General features: G+C 40.5%; 1 protein-coding gene across 1 annotated transcript in view; it reads right to left on the bottom strand.

The window, feature by feature from the left end:
* The window catches only part of ABCD2 (ATP binding cassette subfamily D member 2), a 41,318-nt gene that overhangs the window by 8,788 nt on the left and 11,344 nt on the right, over nucleotides 1-21,186 (bottom strand). The window contains exons 5-7 of the mRNA XM_039700538.1: nucleotides 19,270-19,364; nucleotides 17,708-17,853; nucleotides 3,891-4,036 (exon numbers count right to left, since the gene is read on the bottom strand). Of these exons, the coding sequence (XP_039556472.1) occupies nucleotides 3,891-4,036; nucleotides 17,708-17,853; nucleotides 19,270-19,364 (387 nt within the window). The remainder of the gene's footprint in view (nucleotides 1-3,890; nucleotides 4,037-17,707; nucleotides 17,854-19,269; nucleotides 19,365-21,186) is intronic.

Raw genomic sequence — 21,186 nt, 5'->3', positions numbered from 1 at the left:
GCATTTCATTTTCTTGCATGGCTTCTTTTATAATTCCTTTAATCTCAATTTTCTGAAAATGCAAGCTGTAATTGGCAGAACCCAAATGGGTTACTCCTGGGATCCACAGCCCTCTGCATCCTTCATCTTTGTGAATCCTTGCATTTTCATGCAAGAATGAGCATTCAGCTGCCATGAAAAGATAAGCTTAAAAGTTCTTTTTTCAGATCTACATTCCAAAGCACCTTATCAGACAAGGACTGAAGGAAAGAGAAAGGCTAACACAGCAGATCACAGCCAGAGAGTCCACTCCTGCTGAGTTTTTGGGCATGGAAGCCTTTTTCACAGCCTATGTAAAGAGAGCCCAGTGCTGTGCAGGATGAATACGCAAGGACAACCTGGAGCTGAGCAAGGAACAAAGAGACCATGGATTGCACGAGCCCCAGCTCAGTAAGACACTGCAGGGATTTGTGTCTCTGGATTTCAGAGCCACTGGAAAAGCTGGCAGAGCTCTCCAGATTTCCTGCTGGTACCAGTAACAAAAGCAAATCCAGGGCTGAAGAGATCAGGTGAAATAATCTCAGAGAGAGGAAATGGGCTTGTCCGTCTGTTTATACATGGCCTAGCACAAAGGCTCCCTGGACAACACCCAAAGATATGACAAATGTGCAAAATAATGAGGAATAATTATAATCTGGGGTGCTGAGAAACCATAAACAGGTTGAACTTGCTCAGTAATGTCATCAGCCCCAGCCGGACAGGCCCAGTCACGCGTGCACAGCGCAGCTCAGGGCCTCACGGCTCCTCTGCTGTGACAGGCTGCCAGCAGCCCAGGGCTGCCTTCCACTGACACTTGTTCAATACACACAGACTCTCAAAGCAGGTCAGGAGGAGCTTTGTGTGTATGTACTGCGTATCTGCATGCTTTTAGCCCCCATTTCTGGACATGCTTTTTCACCTCACACGCTCAATACAACCTCCATTTTGTATGAAATTATGGTTCTGGTAGAGCTAACAACATTGCAGATGCTGATGGGGGCACCCTTACAGATAATGAAATGGTTAAGTAATAAAACAGCATTTGTCTAATGTCCAGGTGGTGAGAAAAACATTAGTGTGGAAAGAGAGCTCTGCCTCCAGCAGCAAGGGGGGCTACTGCCAACAGCCACTGCACTGGGCTCTTCAAGGGCTCAGGAGCATCCAGAACAGTGGTGCTGGGGAGGAGGATTGTTGTTTTGGAGGATTTGATGCATTCTGTTGATACCGACTGAAAAATGTTTCATGAGGCTAACACAGAAGCTAAGTGCCAAATTGGGCTATTTATTTTACTTCCTTAAACCTTAATGCTAGGAAAAGAGAGGAATTTCTGTCAGTGGCAGCAACAGAAACAACATCAGACACAAAACCTGGCATGTGGTGATCCTTGTACTGCTGCAATGTAGAAGCAATTCAGCTAAAAACACTAACGTCATGCCAGAACAAATAATTTAAGTCAAAGTTGTGCACCTATGGCTTCATCTGGCTTTTTCATAACTGTCCACAAGGAGCAGAACACAAAACTCCAAAGTATCAGATTATACACACATGACATTTGTGATCAGTTAAAGCACAAGAGGTTTATATGAGATTTTTCACTATTTCATAAACAAAAATGTTCAATTTTTAATAAAAATATTTTAGTTTAAAAATATGATTTAAAGCAAAAGAATAAAATACAAATTGGAATTAAAAAATATTAATCTACGTATAAATGAAAAATTTCAACTGTTCACTTTCAGCAAGTATTTCTGTCTTGCTGATTCAGAAAACCCCAGAACATGAGTCTTCATCCCAGACCAGGGCAGCTTTAGAAAATATCTAAGCATATAAAATCCATGTAACATGTCAAATCATATGTCACAGATTTCCTCTCTGCTCCTACCTTGGCACTTGTCTCCAGCAAATGCCCAAGAAGAAAAGGGAACAAGTAAGTATATTATGGTCCTAAAAACTTCCTGGTATGTGGTAATCTCTCTCCCTGTTTTCCGGCTTTGCCCACTTCTGTCACTTTAGATCACAAAGCACCTAAGACACTTTTTTCCCAATGTTTGTGCAAACTTCTGCACAGTGTGCCCTTATCCTGAGCTTCAATCTAGCACCAGTGAACAGTAACAGTGTCCTCTGGCCTTTGTGATGCACTGTGTGTGTTGTGCATGTGCAGTCAGACAGGCAGAGGAGCAAGATCAGGGTCAGCAATAAATACTTTCATTGGCACAGAAAGCAGCACGAGACTGATCCAAACCTGGGGATTCAGGGACTGTAGCCAAGGCCTCTTGGACATGGGGCACAGTGACTGCCCCATCAGCAGTTACACATTCCAGCTGCAGGGTCAGAAACCACAGCCATGTGCACTCAGGGACTGCTGGGGGGTGGCTTTGGCAGCCAAGGGCCCACGTGTTGTGCAGCCCAACCACAAGTACCAGCACACAGTGAGTGCACACACTCCACAGTGACTTCTTACCGCTGACAATTTAACTAGTCCTCCTTTTCCAGCTGCTCATTCCAACATTCCTGCTCGTTCTTCTGCAATCTGAGCACCTCTTTTAGTGAAGTAAGTGACTCAGGAATACTAACAGGAATAGTTGTAGTGTCAGTGTAGGAAGGAGAGGCCTTCTCTGCAATTGTTCCGGTCACTGAGCTTAGCTCTGCCTACTTCTTGTGTTATAGGATCAGATTTGAATAATAACATGAATCAGAATAATGGCAGATTCTTATTTTCTATTGCAGCAGTCATTATTACAATCTTATTACATTACAAAGAAGCATTAACTCATGGTGGACAAGTACCTTTAAGTATACAATTGCTGTTGTAAATTATTACTGTTTCCCACTCTAAAATGTGCAGAAAAGATTCTGAAGTATCTACACATTCTTTAGAAAAAAAGGAAGCTTCTGCCTCTTTACAGAACAACAGGCTGCCATCCAGGAATGGGAATTTAGACACTGTCTTGGGATTCCCAGCGGCTGAAGCACTACTCTGTGTTGTCAGAATGATCCTGAGACTCACCAAGCACACACAAGGCAAAGTACCTGATCAAAACTAGCCCTGACAGCTGGCAGAGAAAGGCAGGGTACATTCAGCACACCCTTAAAGGGGTCTGAAGAGCCTTTTTCTTCTCTCTGAATGTTACCAACTTTGTCCTATGTCTGTTTGAAAAGCATAATGATGGGGAGGAAATTGAAATTAGAGATTAGTGTCTGACAGGAACAAAAGGATAGAAATTATTGCTGTGCTTGGGAGAAAAAAAAGCCATGAAATGCTCCAGTTCCTTAGATACAAAAGAAGCCTTTAGCATCTTGACATTTATAGTGTCAGTAGATCTATACACACTGTCCCCAACTATGAGAACAAACAATATTGAAACATGGCAACTGAAACAGCAAGCAGTAGATGGCAACATTCTACTGCCAGCCAGTGTTGCTTGGTTATTTTTAACTTGCTCACTCTGGTTTGGTGGTCTCAGACACCCCTTTTCAAGGCACATAGTTCTGTTGATACCACAAACTAGGGAGGTGAAAGCAGATCTGACTCTTTCATTCACATGCTTTCAAGCTGATGTAGTCAGTGACATTACAATGTTTTAAGACAGTTTTTATGAAAATCAAGGAAGGTAAGTGATCCCACAATACCAGGAAAAGACTGGCCATCACAAGATAGTGGGGATCTTCAGCTTGGGCATGGATTTACTGGGAAGGGGAGGAGCACTCAGCTCTTCTCCCTCTGTTAGCAACAACCATGTGTCTGTGTAGCTCCCACAACCACAAAGGTCTGAATCCAGTTTTGCTGGTTCAGTTAGTAAAGGTCAGTCACACTAAAACACACATGCAAGGAATGGATTTTGTCAAGTTTTTACCAAAAATATGTAATTTACCTCCTTCTCTTTGAACTATGTGGTAGAGATGAACCATGTGCAGAATGGACTCCAGATCTTGATCTTGGTAGCCTTTCTCATGCATGTCTTCCACTGAGTCTGGATAGATGACTTGATCCCGTAGTGTTCCAATGGACATGTAGGGCCTGAGGAACAACAGAGGGAAACTGGTAATCTGAGGATGGCTTCAGGTGAGCACATCTTGCTGATGCTCTATGAACTGGGTATAAGGCTTTAAACACTATGTTGCTAAAACTGGGTTTACCCAGTGGGTGCATTGTGAACATTTTTCTAAACTTACCTGAGGGACAATGTATTGTTTCTATAACAGTTGATTACACAGCAACAACAAGGGTTGTGTTAGCATAGAAACACAACCACAGATTAGGTAGAATAAATATCCACTTCATAACCCATTTTGAATGATTTCACTTGGAATCAGCAGAGCTATCCTGTATTCAAGGTTTGGTACTCCTAGGAGATTTAGAAATTTATTTAAACACATACATGTTAAAATCAAGTTGCAACAAAAATATTGCAGCTCAAACTAGTAAAGAATTCCATGGTGCAGAGCAACAACATTCTTTGCACTGAAACCCTTCTTTCTCTGCTATTCTGGATGCAGAATTTGGATTGGTCATAACTTAGCTGGCTCTAGAAGCCAGTGTACACCTCTGAATTGCAAAGTAGCACACATTAAAGGGGCTGGTCATCTTAAACCTCCCAGCACCAGCCTCCCTTTGCCAAGTACAAGGCTGTGCTGTATGGGAAGCAGCTTCTTAATCACCATATTTCCAGACCAGGTAATACCATCTGTCTTACTCAACAAGCTGGCTCCAATTTGAAGCCAGAGTCCTCAGTCATGGTTGGGGAATGGCTATGGCCAATTGCCACAATGTAATGAGCTGTGCCCAGCCTCTGGTACAGCCCAGGACCCAAAAAATCTCCTAGTCTCAAAACAAGAAAACTGAAAGAATAGTTTCACAGCTCTCTAAAAGATATCAGGCCATTCAGGTTACGACAGCAAAGGCAACCTAAGACACATCTACTTAACCATTTCCTTTGCTGGTCTAAGGATTTCTTGTGAAGGACAAGTATTCATCCTGTCTCACAGACAGGATGAATAGCTGATAGCTCTTGGAAACTGGAAACACCACAGGAAAAGTCCGTGGGATTTTGAGTTTGGAAGGGAAAGTCAGAGCCAAAGAACAGTCAGGCTGCAGACTCTGTCTTGCTTTCTGTGCCAAGTGTTCCACAACTCCCTCTGGGTTCATTTGCTAAAACAATACTACTCTTATTAAAGCTGTAGCACCAGGGGATGATGATAGAGAGGAGCAGTCAAAACTGGGCCAGCAATGAGGAGGCTTCCAGGCAGCTTGCTCTTGCCACCAAGAACTGCTTCCAACAACTTCACAGTATGTTAAAAAGCAGTCAGTTTTCTTCTCTAAAAAGCGCTGGACCCACGTGGTGGGAAGGTCTCATTAATGCAGAAGCTTTGCCTGGCAGAGATGTGTAACACCTCAGCAGATTTCTTCCCTTCCCTTGGAGGTGTCTGCAGAAGGGTGGATCTATCCACTGTTATTCTAAGAGTGCCTAAAATGCACCACAGAGTAATGTGAAGGAACTCACAGTGCAACAAATGAAGAATTACAGAACTAAAGCTGCCATATAAACTAAAATTCACATGCAAGCTGGCATCAGCTGCATTGGTTTTAGTGCTGCAAACATCCATGGTGAACTATCTGCACCCGCCTGTGGTTAAACTACTTTCACCAACTGGGTGAGGATGGGAAGGGCAGGGAATTTGAACTCTTTGCAAATATTTGGTCATCTCTGTGTTGTGGCAAGTACCCAGATGGAGCAAAACCAGAACCACAAGTCAAATATAAGCACTGCTTGCTCCTCTTTGCTCATTGTTCTACTCCCTGCTTATTGTGGCAATTGTACTGCTCTGGGCTGCTGCATGAACACTAGCACCAAGTGCAGTGAACCACTTACATTAATTGTGATATTGCAAAATCTCAACTCTAAATATTAAGTAACTTCATGAAGTAATGAGCTATGACATATCCAAAATGCTCTCCATCTAAAATCCCAAAGGGCTTGACTTCTTGCATGTGTAGAAATCACTTCATTTGCTCCAGACTGCTGCCACCTCTGGGACAGAAGAGCAACTCCACCTGGGCTCAGAAAAGTTTAAATCAGCGGCTAAGGCTGTGTCATTTAGGTGAAGCTGCAGGGAAGGGCAAGGAGGACAGAGTTATCTATCATATAATTTGCCTGGGGTTTAATACCTCACTCTTGTGAAGTATGATCCTGTAATGACTAGCAGGTCTGAGATTCAACCTACGGCAAAACAGGGAAAGTGATGCTCAAACACACGGTGCCAGCACACTTGGTGCCATGCACTGTGCCAGCACACTTGGTGCCATGCTGTTCTCTGAGTCACCAGCACTGCTTCCTGGCAGTGCTGCATTTTCTTCTGGCCTCACAGCTAAACACACCGGTACTACCAATCATGCCTCCCCCACCTAGTTTGTAAAAATTACAGAAAAGCCCAGCTAGCAGTGGAGTAACAAACCCCATCAATTACTAACTAGCAGAAAATAAGAATAGCTTAGAAGGAAACTACTGTTAACGGGCAGGAATCATGTGTCCAAAGACACAGTTACTGGAAAGAGCCCAATTATATACTATACCAGTCAGAATCCTCAACTGGAAGGAGGGAGACTTTAGTACCAGTCTTTTTTTTCCCCAATGCTCTTTAAGATAAAAATCCAGTAGCTATCTTAACCCTTCAGTAGCATTTGAAAAACATTTAAAGGAGGTTCTAATCTTATTTAGGAGCCTGCCCTCAGGAGAGATATGTGGGTTTAACATTTAGCTCTGCGTTTGCCACCTAAGCTGCAGGAAGTGGCAGAAGATCAGACATACATTTATACATAGAGATTCCTGTAGGTTAACTCTAGGTGGCTCCCTTTACCTGCTACATAGATATTATAGACCATTTTCCAAAAGCTTGAACATCTAGGGATCCCCCCATATCACCTGGCTAGTCAAGATAATAATTTTACAAGCTGCTATACTTTGTCTGGAATCACCTCAGCAAAACTCCAGTTATTGCAATGCTCCTGGTTTAGATTAATAGTAAAAATTCCAGTTTTCACCAACAGCAAATCTTGATCAACAGTGCCTCCACTAATTAAAGTAATTAACAAGAAACAAAAAGAAACAAAAGCCTCCTCTAATTAAAGTAACTGAATTCTTAATTCTTCAATGACATTAATAAAAAAAAACAGGAAAAAAGATGGCACCACCACTACAAATTTGAGAAAATAAAAGGTCTTGAATGAACATGAATTAAATTCTTTTTAAGTAGAGTTGTGTTCACTGCTCTTGAACAGAAGGTGCTATCACCAAAGAGTTAAAAAATAATAAATAATACTTATCAAAATTTAAAAACCACAACTGTTTGTTTATCTGGCTGTTTGTTTATCGCACGGTGTCTAGTTCAAGGGACTTTAGGGCCAGGTAAGGTTTCAGTAACTGTTCTAAAAATATAAATAATTGATCTGTCTTTAAACCACCCTACCCTGAACTTTGCTCTCCCCTCATACAGAAATGGCCACAAACATCCTCTAAATATTTCAGATAGATCAGTTACCTAGTGGAAAATCCTACTAGAGTGCTAAAGACCATAATGCCAAGGAATATAGCTAACAGGAAATGAAATGCACAGTATGAAAGGCTGAATTCTAAATGCATATAATTATAATCTGGTATCAAAGGCTGAAAAAAAATCACATTAATCACCCTGTGGCTTTTTTTTTTCCCAACAAAGCTGTGCACATTTCTACAAGAAAACAATCTAGGAGGAAAGTGCTATTCATACTCAGGTATCACCTCATCTAATGATCTTTTACTGTTACCTAGATCACAGACAGAATATTACTAGAACTGGTCAGATGGCAAAAAATATTTAAGATGAGTAAGTCACATAATTATTCAGTTCAGTCTGTATCTTGTGATAGGCAGAGAACACACACAAACACACATATAATTAAAATCAAACTATAAATAATTTATACAAAATTTTAGCAGCTAATGCATTCTGAAATAATTGCACCACCTGAAAGGAATCAATCAAGTGAAGAGAAAATACTCTCCTTTTCTTAAACTACCTCTGGCAGTACTGATGATAAAAGGATTATCTGGATGGTTGATCATGAAGATCAATGAACTGAAGAACAAGGAGCTGTTCTGGACAAAGTTCTAGCCTGTCAGTCCCACCAGGCATATTCCAGCCTAAGAGGTGTTTCTGACTTTCATCACAGCAGTGTAACACCATGAGCAAAGCAGTCTGCCTCTTCTAGAATGATCCCGAACTATTCACAGTTTTGGAGATGAGAAGTGACACCTTATTTCACAGGGAAGAGGAAGTGTAGACAGCAAAGCCTCTAGAGCAAAGGCTGGTTTTGCTCTGAGTCTCTACACTGCTTAGTTACCAATGGCATAACTTCTTCCATGCACTGTGATATGAACACACAAGTATTCACAGAGCAATAGTGTGCCTGCACTGAAACACCTGCCAACAAGGGAGAAGCCACACACTGCACTGACTTCCTTCTCTTATCTGCTGTGAAACACAGGACAGAACCAGTCAGGACAGAGACACACCATGTATATGGATACATGGAACATTATTATAGACATTTTATAAGCATTATTGGTATGTGACATGGCTCTTCAAGGGATCTGGAGTAATAATCAGAAACTGAGATTGAGAGGGTATAATTAATGCAAGATATGAGGCAAATAACCAAGCCTGGAAAAGTCTTCCCTCTTGGGAAAGCCACATTCCCATCTAAGTTATGTAGATGCACACAAGATGAACTGAAGAAAAAAATCCCACCTGCTACATTCTCCCATGAGACCATGACATAATTAATGACTAAAGAACAACGAAGTGAAAAGCTGGTGTTGGGGGGACTATTCTGCACTATCAGCAGAAAACACTCATCTCACCTAGAAGTTACTCATGTAAGTCTGAGTTAGTTCCCCCTGTTCCTCCTTGCAGTCAACGGTGTCCTCTAGTGAACTGGTCCTAGGACTTAGGCCAAGCAGCTGCAGTGACCCCAGCTGGAAGGCTGCTGTGCATTATGGAGCTGGTGATCTCTGGAACAGTTGTCTCCAGTGGCCATGGGCCTGTGCTGTGCTTTGCTGCACTGGGCTGGGCTGTGCTGCACACACAGCTTGGCTGCACTGCACCTGTCTCCTGGCTGCAGGATAAACTTTGTCAGCTAAGCTTCAGAGAGAAGCCTGCAAGCAGATGCCACCCGGCACCAGCAATAACACTGCTGGCTTGTCCTTGTCTTTATCTTGAAATGAAGCAGCATGTTCTCATGGTAACATCCTTTGGTCTGACAGGAGAAGTGACAAATGGCATTGTTTAGAAAACCCTAACAGGGTGCTCAAGACCATAGTGCCAAAGAACCTCAGCACAGATGGGCCCAAGCACAGCACATGCTGTGCTGTGACTAGAGGTCTGCCTGATGCTGCACAGTGTGAGCTCCTGGCATCTGATGGGATTCCAGTACAGAAGTGGTGAAGGGACTGGAGCATCTCTCCTATGAGGAAGAAACCCGGGAGAAGTCTCAAGGGGATCTTATCAACTCATATAAATACCTGAAGGGAGGGTGCAAAGAAGACAAGAGCTGGCTCTTCTCGCTGGTGTCAAGTGACAGGAACAGTGCTAATGGGCACAAACTGAAACAGGAGATGCCAAATGAGCATCTAGAAACAGTTTTTCACTGTGAGGGTGATCAAGCACTGAAGCAAGTTTCCCAGAGAGGGTGGGGAGTCTCCATCCTTGGAGATATTCAAAAGCCACCTGGACATGGTCTGGCACACAGGTTCATCCTGAAGGCAGTCAAACACAGAACTAGAACCTAAGAAATGTGTCACAGTGAGCAGATCATGGAGAAACTGGGAGAAGGCTGAATGACCTGGAGCGTCATTCAGCTGTGTCCTTGGGAGCTGGGACACAGTTCTGGAGTTTTGGAGCCCAAGACACAGGAGCAGGCAAATGGCAAAGCCTAAGGGCCTGGGAAGAATTACTACTTTCACTTCAAGAAGGAGGTGTTGGCTATGTCTACTACCTGGATTTTTAAAAGCATAGGGCACTGTAATGGAGTTTCTGGTTGACAACTATAGCAGGAAGGAGAAGAATGGACTTATTCCCAGGGAAGTTGATACCAGTTGCTATTAGAGCTTTCAGCTGTCCTTCCCTTACAAAAAGCCAACATCCTTTTAGTCTTTTCATAGCAAGCTTTTTATGCCAAGCAGATTTCATAGTTTATGTTTCCCAGTGCTTCCCACTGTTATGTAACCAAATTGATTCTCATTACTTCATATGCATAAAGCATTTGAAGCGTGCTTTATGATGCTCCTAGGTAAAATATTATTGAAACAGCAAACAGTTACCATTCTGTTCATCTGTCACAGATCCTTTGTTGCAGTTTCAGGGCAGGTGCACTAAGCTGGATGTAACTGCTCAAGCTGGACAGAGTAATGGGAGCTTAGTACAGAAACTAAGTCATGTAAATACAACCACCATATTACTCCCTAACATGCAACTTTGTCTGTACCACTGCTAAGCTACACAGAGCTCTCAGCTAACCTCTAGCTGAATTTGTTCCCCTGGCACCGCTATCAAAACTAAATTTTGAAGGCGAAAGAAGTTGTGGATACCCCATTCCTCTAAATGTTCAATGCCAGGCTGGACAGGCCTTTGCACAACCTGGTCTAGTGGAAGGTGTCCCTGCCCATGTCAGGAGATTGGAACTGGATGGTCTTCAAGGCCCCTTTTAACCCAGGCATGCTATGACTCTATGAGCTGCTTGTATCAGCAAAATGAAACTAACACAGATTAAACAGACTGTCATTGTTTTGCAGGATAGATCCTATAAAAACCAGCCATGTATTCAGTTCTTACAATCTATTAATGGCTTTGTAATTATAAAATATTTGTCAAGCTTAACCTGACTATGTACTTTAAAAAGTTCTAAGCCTATTTTTCCTAGCTTTTAAATGAAGTTTCATAAACAGTCTGGCACATAGATGACTGAGTAGAAGTTCAGTATGTATCAACATATCTCAATTCCTCACCTACATTTGGTCCTCTTGGTCCTCTCCCATAGCCACAGCTTGCTCCAGACATGCCCCAGTCTGAAGGCACTGAGGGACCAAAACCCTGAGGAATGCTGAAGTCCTTCACAAAGATCAGTTCAGCAGTAGCCCTTAAATGTTTGATTTATGTAAATACATTTTAAACCTAAGATAAGCCCCAATGCAACAAGTTGACTATACACTTCAGTCTGGAATTTATGCAACACTCTCCTTAATAACAGAAAATACCTGAAAACTGTGCTTTAATCAGCTGAGTCTTGTGTCTGGGCATAAGAGAAGACACCTGGCATGGCTTGAGGGGAGTAGCGGCTAATCCACAAAACCATTTCCCACCTCTATCAGTGTTGGTGAATTTTGTACACAGTGTCCCACCAAGAGGTACTGCCATTACTTGTGAGCAGTCAGCACACAGACCTAACAATAAACATTCAAACTCTGCAGCTCTGAGTGAGCCTTCAGTGGAAACTGAGAGGTTTCACGGAGATCCTGGCAGGCAAAGCTTCCACCAACCTACAGGGCAGCAAGGTAAGAACTTTTCTGTTCTAGATAGGCAAGATGGAACTTTCATCAATCAGGAAGAATAAGTGCAAGCATTTCTATAGGAATGACAAAAAGATGAAATGGAAGAAGCTGTGCCCTGGCCAAGAAGAGAGCCTGACAACCCTCTCAGATGCCAGGCCACAGCTTCTAACAAACAGCAGAACTGAGGTAAGCTCTCTGGACATGATTAATCTCAAAAGAGGAAAAATAAGATACAAGGTAGCAGGCAATCTTTAAGGCATATCTATATCAAAATAGCATACAAACTATTGCACACAGTATGAAGCGTGTTATGTTTTTTGTTATCTATCAAAGACCTTTTTCTCCTCTGTCAGATAAGTGGTGAACTTTGGAAATAAACACACTGAAAAGGACCATCATGAACTTGATAAAAGCAAGTCCACAGGCAGATCCAGTGTGCCAGGGAGCAGGTATCTGTACAGCATGACATGAACAGATGGCAAAGTATCGAAGGAACAAGTCGACGTGGTGATGCACTATCAGCAAAATGCTGAAGGACAACGACAATCACTGGTGCAGTGTTGGCGTGTGCAGAGTACAGCTCAACTCCACCTGACTCAACTAAAAAGATCACTGTTAAAGACAGAGCAGTATGAGCTGACAGCAAATTAGGATGTGCAAAATACAACCCAGGACAGAGACACCTGGGCCAATCTAAATGAGATGAGAACAGAGCTCGTAGAGGCGGATTCGCACAGCTCTTCATTCAGGCTCCTTCTGCAGCAGACCACACACTAACAAGAAAGCAGCCTGCTACAGAAGAGCCATATAGATACATACTCCATTTGCACCAACTTCTGTATGTCATATAGGGTATCTGAAAGTGAAACACAGCAATTTTTCAAGATTAAACTGTTTACATAATCAAGAACTGTTTCAGGATGAGAGTGGCTACTACTAACTACTTCATGCTTAAAACAACATTGGAGTTGCACTATAATCTTCACATTTTCATGTGCTTATAATGTAAAATTTACTTTTATTTTATCACTTTATTATTTACATCACTTAGAACTGAAACATTCTTGCTTCATTCATCCACATGATGAATATCCTTGGACTACCTGAGGCAAATCACATCAGACATTTGGATTACTCAGTAGAAGTAAGGAGAGGAAAAATATCTCCATGGCTGATGTAATTTTGTTTTGTATCCAAAGGTATTTTTAGAATATAGAAGGAAAAATGCCAGACAGCAAAAGACTTGTAAACAAACCCCAAATAAAATACCAGAAACAGAGCAGATGTATGTAAAAGCAAACAGCTTAGAAGGGACAGATAAACCTTTAAACTGTCCTATTCCAGACTGTCCTAGCATTATTAAGAAGGCAGCAAGACATAGCTATATAAATTTTAAATGTAAAAGAACAAAGAACACTTGATACTAGTTTATCTTTGGTTGCCACCCTTTTAGCATTTGATGACCCTGGTGTTGAAAGAAAGAAATGTTAGAGATCTACTCGAATGAGCAATAGCGAGAGAGAGAATACAGAATTGGACCATTGCTGTGACTGCTGAGAAAGTGGGTAGGTCTTCTACAAGAATGGCACACAGAATAACAAACCCATACATGCTACTGGAGAAACACACCTCTCACAAAAATAACCAAATCACAGTAAAAGCAAGATGGAGAGAAAGAACAGTGACAATGGATGAGAAGAAAGAAGTACAGTATATTACTCCAGACTCCATGGGATGTGTTACTCCAGGCTCTATGGGAATCAGTCCTCAAGAAAGAGAAAATTCTGATGGACATTTATATATGTGCTGTGTTGGGAAGACTCAAGAGTCATGATCAAAGATTATGGAACTAACAGAGACTGCAAGAGACATTCCTCCATGCAAATAAGACAATATGACACAGCAGGCAGAAAATGATTAACAATTTATATAAATGACTCAGTGGTAATTAGAGCTTTACTGCAACTTACGGTGCAGGGATATTGAGGAATATTCCTGTGCTGTTGTCAATGTAACCTGCAAGTATGTGCAATTTTGCTGCCATTTAAATCAAGCTAAGGAAATGAGAGCCAATATGTGTAGAATCTGTTTCCTTACAACTGAAAAAGCTGAGACTTTTAGTTGGAGAGCAAGAAAGGCTGGAGTAAATGCTAGGAGGAACTGTGTACTAGAGCTCTCTAATTTCATGAAGATGGAGTGAAGAGTCTCCTCCCAAGTATAAGACCAACAGAGCAGAAGCAGAGCACAGTCTAGACAAATAGGCTACTTTCAGATAGGTTGTGAAAGCCTAATTCACAAAGTGCTTCAGATAACATCTTGTGTCACCTGAAAGGTGGTTGCAGTCAGGTGGAGCTTGGTCTCTTTCTCCAGGCAGCAACTGACAGAACCAGAGCTTAAGAACACAGTCTTAAGCTGTGCCAAGGGAAATAAATATAGGCTGGATATTAGGAAAAGGTTTTTTACAGAAAGAGTGATAAAGTATTGGAATTGTCTGCCTGGGGATGTAGTGGAGTCACCATCCCTGGATGTGTTTAAAAAAAGACTGGATGTAGCACTCAGTGCCATGGTTTAGTTGAGGGGTTATGAGTTGGACTCCATTTTAAAAGTCTCTTCCAAACTAGTGATTCTGTGTGTGGCATATCTTCAGCATCAGTACTCATGTTACCCACTACATACTTTTGTCAATTATTTATTATTTAAAATTATGTTTCTGTGAACCATGGTTCCTTTCCAGCTAGTGTGACACGTTTATTTTTTCATTCATGCTACATTCTTGGCCAAGATTCGAAGAAGAATGCGGAAGAGGTGGCTAACACAAACAAATTTTACTTTGCAAAAGAGAGACAGAGAGAAGTGGAAGAAGGAGTAAGAACATACATTCTGCCAGTTACTGAGTCTCCTACAAGATCTGACAACTTGTTGAGGTGTGACCAGTTCCTAGCACTGAAACAACAAGCTGCTTCAGGCACCAAATGATGCTTAAAGGCTCTTCAAGCCTCTGTCCCTTCTGCCTGCCATCCCTTCTGCCCACTCTCCTCTTGGACACACCTGTCAGGGACAGTGGCAGAGCCCCTGAAATTTCTGGGCTTTTCTCACCCTGCCCCCAGTTTTTCCCATCAGCATCCTGGGACTGATTATAGATAAATTCTGGAAGGCCTAGTCCTATATAAGGGGAGAAAAATGATTTACAGCAAAAGATAAAACAGCAGTATAATTATGCTAAGTAATCCAAAAACCCAAAAAGACAGGAATTCTTAAGGCTCTGCTTTAAAGTTTACAAACCACTAAGTAATGCTAACTACAAAGTGCCTGCAGTGTGGATGAAATTTGGAGTATACAATGAGCTAATTCATATTTTAATAAATCATAGTTTTGTATATAGATTTTGAACTTGAAAAAGACACATGATTTCCCACACATTTCTGGAGTACTGTGCTGGAACATTAAAAAAACAGAAATGAAAAAATAATCTTTTAAGTGAGCTCCTATTTATTGTGGAATATTCTGTTACTCAGTAGTCACTGTATTCTCCACCATTCATGTGTGCAGATGAGTTTTCACACACTTGACTCAGAATGGGCTGATGCAGAATTAAACTCAGCCACAGGAATGCCAATGCTCCAATGGTAACTGTGTCCACTAGTGGAAAGCTCTTAGACCAGAGATGTAATCTATCTACACAAACACAGGGATGTCATCCTAACTTGCTGTTCTGATGGACATCCACCAATTCCAGAGCTTTCTGCTGTAACACAGTTTCACCTACCCACTAAAGAAAACAGTGAGGTAGGCTGATGCCAGGTTGATCCTATCCTATCACCTCCCAGATCCTGTCAGTCTGAAACATTCTCCAGAACACTTTCCAGATTGACAGGAACAATCTTCCCTAAGGTTATGATGAAATACAAACATGATGAAATGTAGGCAGGGCACTCTATTCTTCAGTCTAGAATTAATAGAATTGTGCCTAACAAGAACAAACAAACAGAAGGTAATCCTGATAAAACAGCAATTTGCACAGGATTAATAAGTAAAATGGTTGTACCAGCAGGACCTTACAAAACAAACCTCTTTAATTTGGGGACAGTTTACAAACCAGTACACAAATTCTAAATGTATACCAGAGCTAGGGACAGACAAAAAAACCCCAAGTGAATGTGTGATGAATTTAGGCCACAAATAAAAGAACTGTTAAAACACAGGTAGATTATGGCAAAAAAAAAAAAAAAAAAGCCTGGACCACGTAAGGCAATCCACACAAAAGCCCTAAAACTCCAGCAGTTCTGTTGCAAATCTTATCCCAAAATGTACAAACTTCAATATAAGAAATTCTTAGTATCTTAGATATTCATTGAAGACTCTGTAAGCCCAAAGAACAAATACACTGGGCAACAAACCAACTTGAGATCCTCAAGGACAAACTGCTGTCTTTTATCAACCCCTTCAGCCACATTCACCCAGAAATCCCTACAAGATTCAGTCTCAGTCCCTGTCCAAATAGGAGACGCCGCTGACAGGCCACACTTCTGATTGTACAAAACACACTCTGACACAGCTGAATTGTCCTCCAGAGCAGACTTCAGAATCTTCAGCCACAGTCAAGGTGTAGCACTTTTGCAGAAGAGTTCTCTCTGTCACTCCTTGTTGCCCCATTTATCCAGACACTGCTCTGTCCCTTGGGAAGGGAAGCACAGAGCCCATGAAGAACCACAGAGCTGAGCTAAGGCAGTGTCCCCTGGATGCAGCAAGGACATCCTTCCTCTTGGGGATCCTACCAGGATGGACTGCATATGCCAATCCCTACACAGCTTTGGTCACAGAGGCCTGCAAAGACGTTGGGTGAATTCTGACTAAAACTTTTTGAAGTGTTTCATAAAAGATGTCTGCTGGACAAACTCTTCCAGCACTGCAAAGTTAGGGGAAGCAGCTAACAAAGAACCACATTTATGGAAATGAAAACCCAGCAGATGTGATGCAATCCCCTCAACCAACACCTTGGCAAATCTGCCTGAATGTAACAGCAGTCTGCTTTCACAGGACAAAGGGAACATAAGTAAAGGGAAAGAGCTGTAAGCAAGCCAGCCACAGATGTTGATCTGAGTAGGGGCTGGGATCACACAGGAAGGAAGTGGCTGAAACTCAAGATTTTCTTAAAGAAAAAACCTCAGATTAGCTTTTGTTCTGAGTAAACAGTTTTACGAATGTTCCGCACAATGGTTATTCTGAAATAATGTCTTGAAAAACATTTAATAAAGTATTTTTCTCCAAACTCCTGAATAAAAGTCTTGAGTGAATCAGAAAAATGACAATGGCTAGCAATAAATTATACAGATATTTGAAAAAATCATAAAGCAGTGTTCCTTGCTAGCTTCACCTGCAGCAAGGAAAATCTACTGATCAGTTCAGTGTATTCTATTCATCTTAATATCTTGTACTTTTTAAACAAGGGTACAAACTGTTATCATGAATACTTCTTTTGCCCATGGGAAGAAATGAACTATGGGAAGCAAAGATTCAGTGTTTGACTTTGCTTTTGCAAAACAACATAGTTAGAGGTCTCTAAGGAGATATTCTAGAACCAATTGCATAAGAGTATATACTGAGAGTCCAACAGCATGTCAGCATAAAAAGAAAGCACAACAAAGCCAAGCTTCCATTAGTGAAATGAGCATATATAATTAAAAAGACAATCTGCAGTTACTGTTGGATTGGGTTGTGGTCTCGTGGTGTGAAAGTTAAGTTTTGGTTACTTTGACACTTAAGAATGAAACCACTCTCACTTGTTTCAATCCTTGGTTTTAAAAGAAATCAGATTTGAGATACACTAGGTCTATTTCAAATTTCTTTCAGACTCCAGTCTGTCCCCAGTTACCCACCCATCTGAGGAACACAGGCTCCAACACAAGTGTATGTGAGCCCTTTCCAATGACTCATGATGCTGCATCACCAATGAGAAAAGATCTCTTCTTATAAATACACTCCACACACCTGAGGTTGTGCTTACTGCCTTTTAACTTGGATGTACACATCACAGATTAGAAATATGAGAAGAAGGGTCAAAATTCATGTAACCAGGTAAAAGGCATCACTTTCAGCAAGACACATACCTTTGTGGTATATAAAACATGTGTTGTGGAGGGGGCTTGTAGAGAACTCCTTCATACACAGGCCACAAACCACTTAAAATTCTGAAGAGCGAACTCTTTCCACAGCCATTGGGTCCAGTGATTAAAAGATTCATCCCCTCCTCCACCTGAGAAAGGGATGAAAATGCAAAGGTATTAATACACAGTGTATGTAGCACAAGAGATTCTAAGACCCCTAAGAGGGGTTATATAAGGATTTATATAAAATTATCAACCAATTTCATTGATTAGCTGCAAGTATTCATGCAACTATTCTGGAAGCAGTGGCATTAGATAAAATGTGGGGGCTAAGATAATGAAAATAATTTCCTTCATATCTGAGTATCTCTATAAACTAATGTTTACAGTAGTACATGGTAGTAGTATTTATAGTAATATATTATTATATACACGTAATGTAATATGTAATGTGGTTGCATTACAGCATCAATGCATCACAGTCAGAATCAATTGTTCTAATGCAGATTAGGTCTAAAGGTATTAACAGTGTTTCAAATAGTGTTGTGCCTACCTGTGATATTAACTGCAGGTATGGGAAGCCAATCAAGTGACTTGGAAAATTTATTTCACACTGCCATTTCCCACTTAATTGCCTATGTTAACTTGGCTGTGACAAGTGATTTTTTTACTCATTTAACTTTTACCCTGTGTATATATGAGTGTATATTTACACATAATCACAATGTCATTACCTATGTTTTACAGAAATATACTGACTTCTGTATTTTCTTTGTTTCTGTCTCTTGAAACAAATAAATAAATAGAAATGTCTGCTTGATCATAAGGATGGAATTTTACAATTCTGAAATTCCTACACTGAAGTTGTTATCAGTTTTGCCATAGCTAGGACCATTTCCTCCTAGTTCCTAATTCAGAGGAAAAGGAAAATCCTACTTTAGCTAAATTAAAAGATCTGCTGGAATTGTTGAATTTATTTCTGATAACTTCAAGTATTTTTAAAAAGAACAACATCTGCACTAGAACATCAGATCAGGATACATCTGGGGGTAATTCAGTAAAGGTCACTCATTAAAATTGTGAGCAGGTACCAAGAGGTGTCTGGAACAGGTTTTTAAAAACAATACAAGATTCTGCTGAGGAAATGCTCCCCAACTGGACTTGTGAACTATGCTGTCAGCTATCAGCCAGTACTGCTCTTTGTGGTGATCAGGAAAAACTACAAGTTTGATTTTTTCACTGTTGCTGTGGCCTCAGACTTTTAAAGGAGTAAAGCACCCCAATTTGATTGAATTTAACTAAAGGTGGATGCATACTCTCATATACACCTTTGAAAATCTCAGGTCAGTTTTTCACCTGGCAACAGCAACTGAAATCCTCCCTTTTCTTTCTCTGAGCAGGAAAAACTCCATATGTCTGCCTCTATTGAGCTACTATGCCTACCTTTCTGGACTTCCCTTTTTATCCATATGCTCCTCCAAGTACTTAACATAAGGTATATGAATTCTGTGCTGTTTATGTTAATGTGATGGCAACAATCAGAAGATTCTTGCATATCATCTTACTTTGAAGTTTAGTCTGGAAACCACCACATCGCCATTCGGAGTAATTATAGGAACATTTTCACAAATAATTCCTTGATCAACATCAATTACTTTCCCTAGAAAGGAAAAAACAAAAAAATTAGTTTGTGAAACCCTCCATTAAGCAATCACTTGTGACAGCCTCTGTGCACAACTGAGTATATTTTCAAATAAGGACTGGTGTTTGAGACAGCTCCTTTATGTGCTCCAGGCTCCCCTATTGGGAAATCTAGATAATAAATCTTAGCTAGTCCAAAAGATACTGTCAACAGTAGCCAAGAATGTGCAATGAAACCTAAATTTGATCCTAAACACAATGCACAGTATGCATCATAAATATGTGATGCACTATAAAGATGTGTTCAAATTCTACTTGTATTTTCTGTATTCTGCTTTAAATAGCTGTTTAATACCAAGCAGTAAAAAAGTCCCAGGGCAGCCTTAGCCACAGTTAACCTTCTTTGGGGATTTAATTAGGAATCACTACCAGCTCTGAAAGTTGGAGCACCTTTCCGTCTCCTCCAGCAACGAGAGCAAAGGAGAAAACATTTAATGGCTTGCTTCCATCTCTTTTTGATGCCACAGACACTGTAAACGTGTCTGGTAAGCATTTGCAGAAACTCATAAAACATTTCAGTCAGGTAGATACACTTGGCATTTGGATTTCTGGCAAACTAAATAAACAAACTCTGTTGGACATCCAGATACTCTGTAATACAAGGACTTTGATATTAACTGCCCTGGAAATAGTAAAAGAATGAAACTAACTTCTCAGTCACCTGTTAATGGTCTTGTCTAACAGAACCCAAACAGTTGGATTCCTAGAAAAATATTAGCAATTTCCTTTCTAGACAAGATGCAAAGGAAAGACATTTTTCTTTGTATTAGAAAGCAGTTTATTTATAACATAAACTAAATTTAACAAAGAAAAATGCAACATAGACCAAGTTAGTTAGTTAATTATAGAAGGCTCTGGCAGCATTTTCTTCACTTAAGTTTAGTCCTACATTCTTCCTTTAGAGGCTCTTTGTTTAACTGCTTTCAACTTTGCCAAACCATAACAACCTGGGCAGAAATTTTTATGCCATGTTTTAGTCCAAGCATTCTTTTTTCATAAAATTATTTTACGTAAAACAGCATGAGAGTATGGAGAAAGAAGTGTTTTTCTATAAAAAGAAATTATTTTGATACAGGAGACACTGTAGTTAAAATAAATCTATGATAAAATACAGTCAGCTAGTAAGAATTAAGTAAACTTAATTCTAATTTCCTAATCCTAATTTCACAGCATTTGATTGCAACTTTAGCATGCTTTAAAAATCTATTTATGCGTAATCAGCAACACAATTTGACAGTATTTATACAAGATGAACAAAATTCTGTTTTACTTCTAAAATTCTGAATTATTAAATACACTATAAGGCAATACTGTTATATGTAAAATAATATTATTTTCATATTTTCACACTTACTGACAACAGTAAATGCAAGGCACAACACAGACATTGCTTAGTTACAAAGACTTATACTGGATGATTCAAAAGGAAGTAAGTATTACGTGTTCAAAGAGCCATTGAGAAAGCAGAATATTAAGATTTTTCTTCTCTAACAATGCAGGCATACACAGGTATGTGAGCACGTGCACTTTTATCCACACACAATCCACTCTTCAGGGATTTCTGAAGTATTGCAACCAAAACAAAGGAGGAAAATCAGTATTACAATAGCACTTGTCATAAAAAATGTGGAGCCTGTGGCCTAGATTCATCTGGCCTAAATTCTTCCCAAATCCCTGTGCACAATGCTTGGTTCTGGCTAGCTGCCTCTGAGAGCTACAACTACACAAGAGCAAACGTTAGTCACCATGGCTTAGGAGGAATTCAGACTGGATGAAAAGTG

This window comes from Passer montanus, unplaced genomic scaffold (assembly GCF_014805655.1).
Source record: "Passer montanus isolate IOZ18808 unplaced genomic scaffold, ASM1480565v1 scaffold141, whole genome shotgun sequence".
Taxonomy (NCBI): domain Eukaryota; kingdom Metazoa; phylum Chordata; class Aves; order Passeriformes; family Passeridae; genus Passer; species Passer montanus.
Note: the sequence above shows the minus strand (reverse complement) of the source record. Positions and strands in the feature narration are given on the sequence as shown.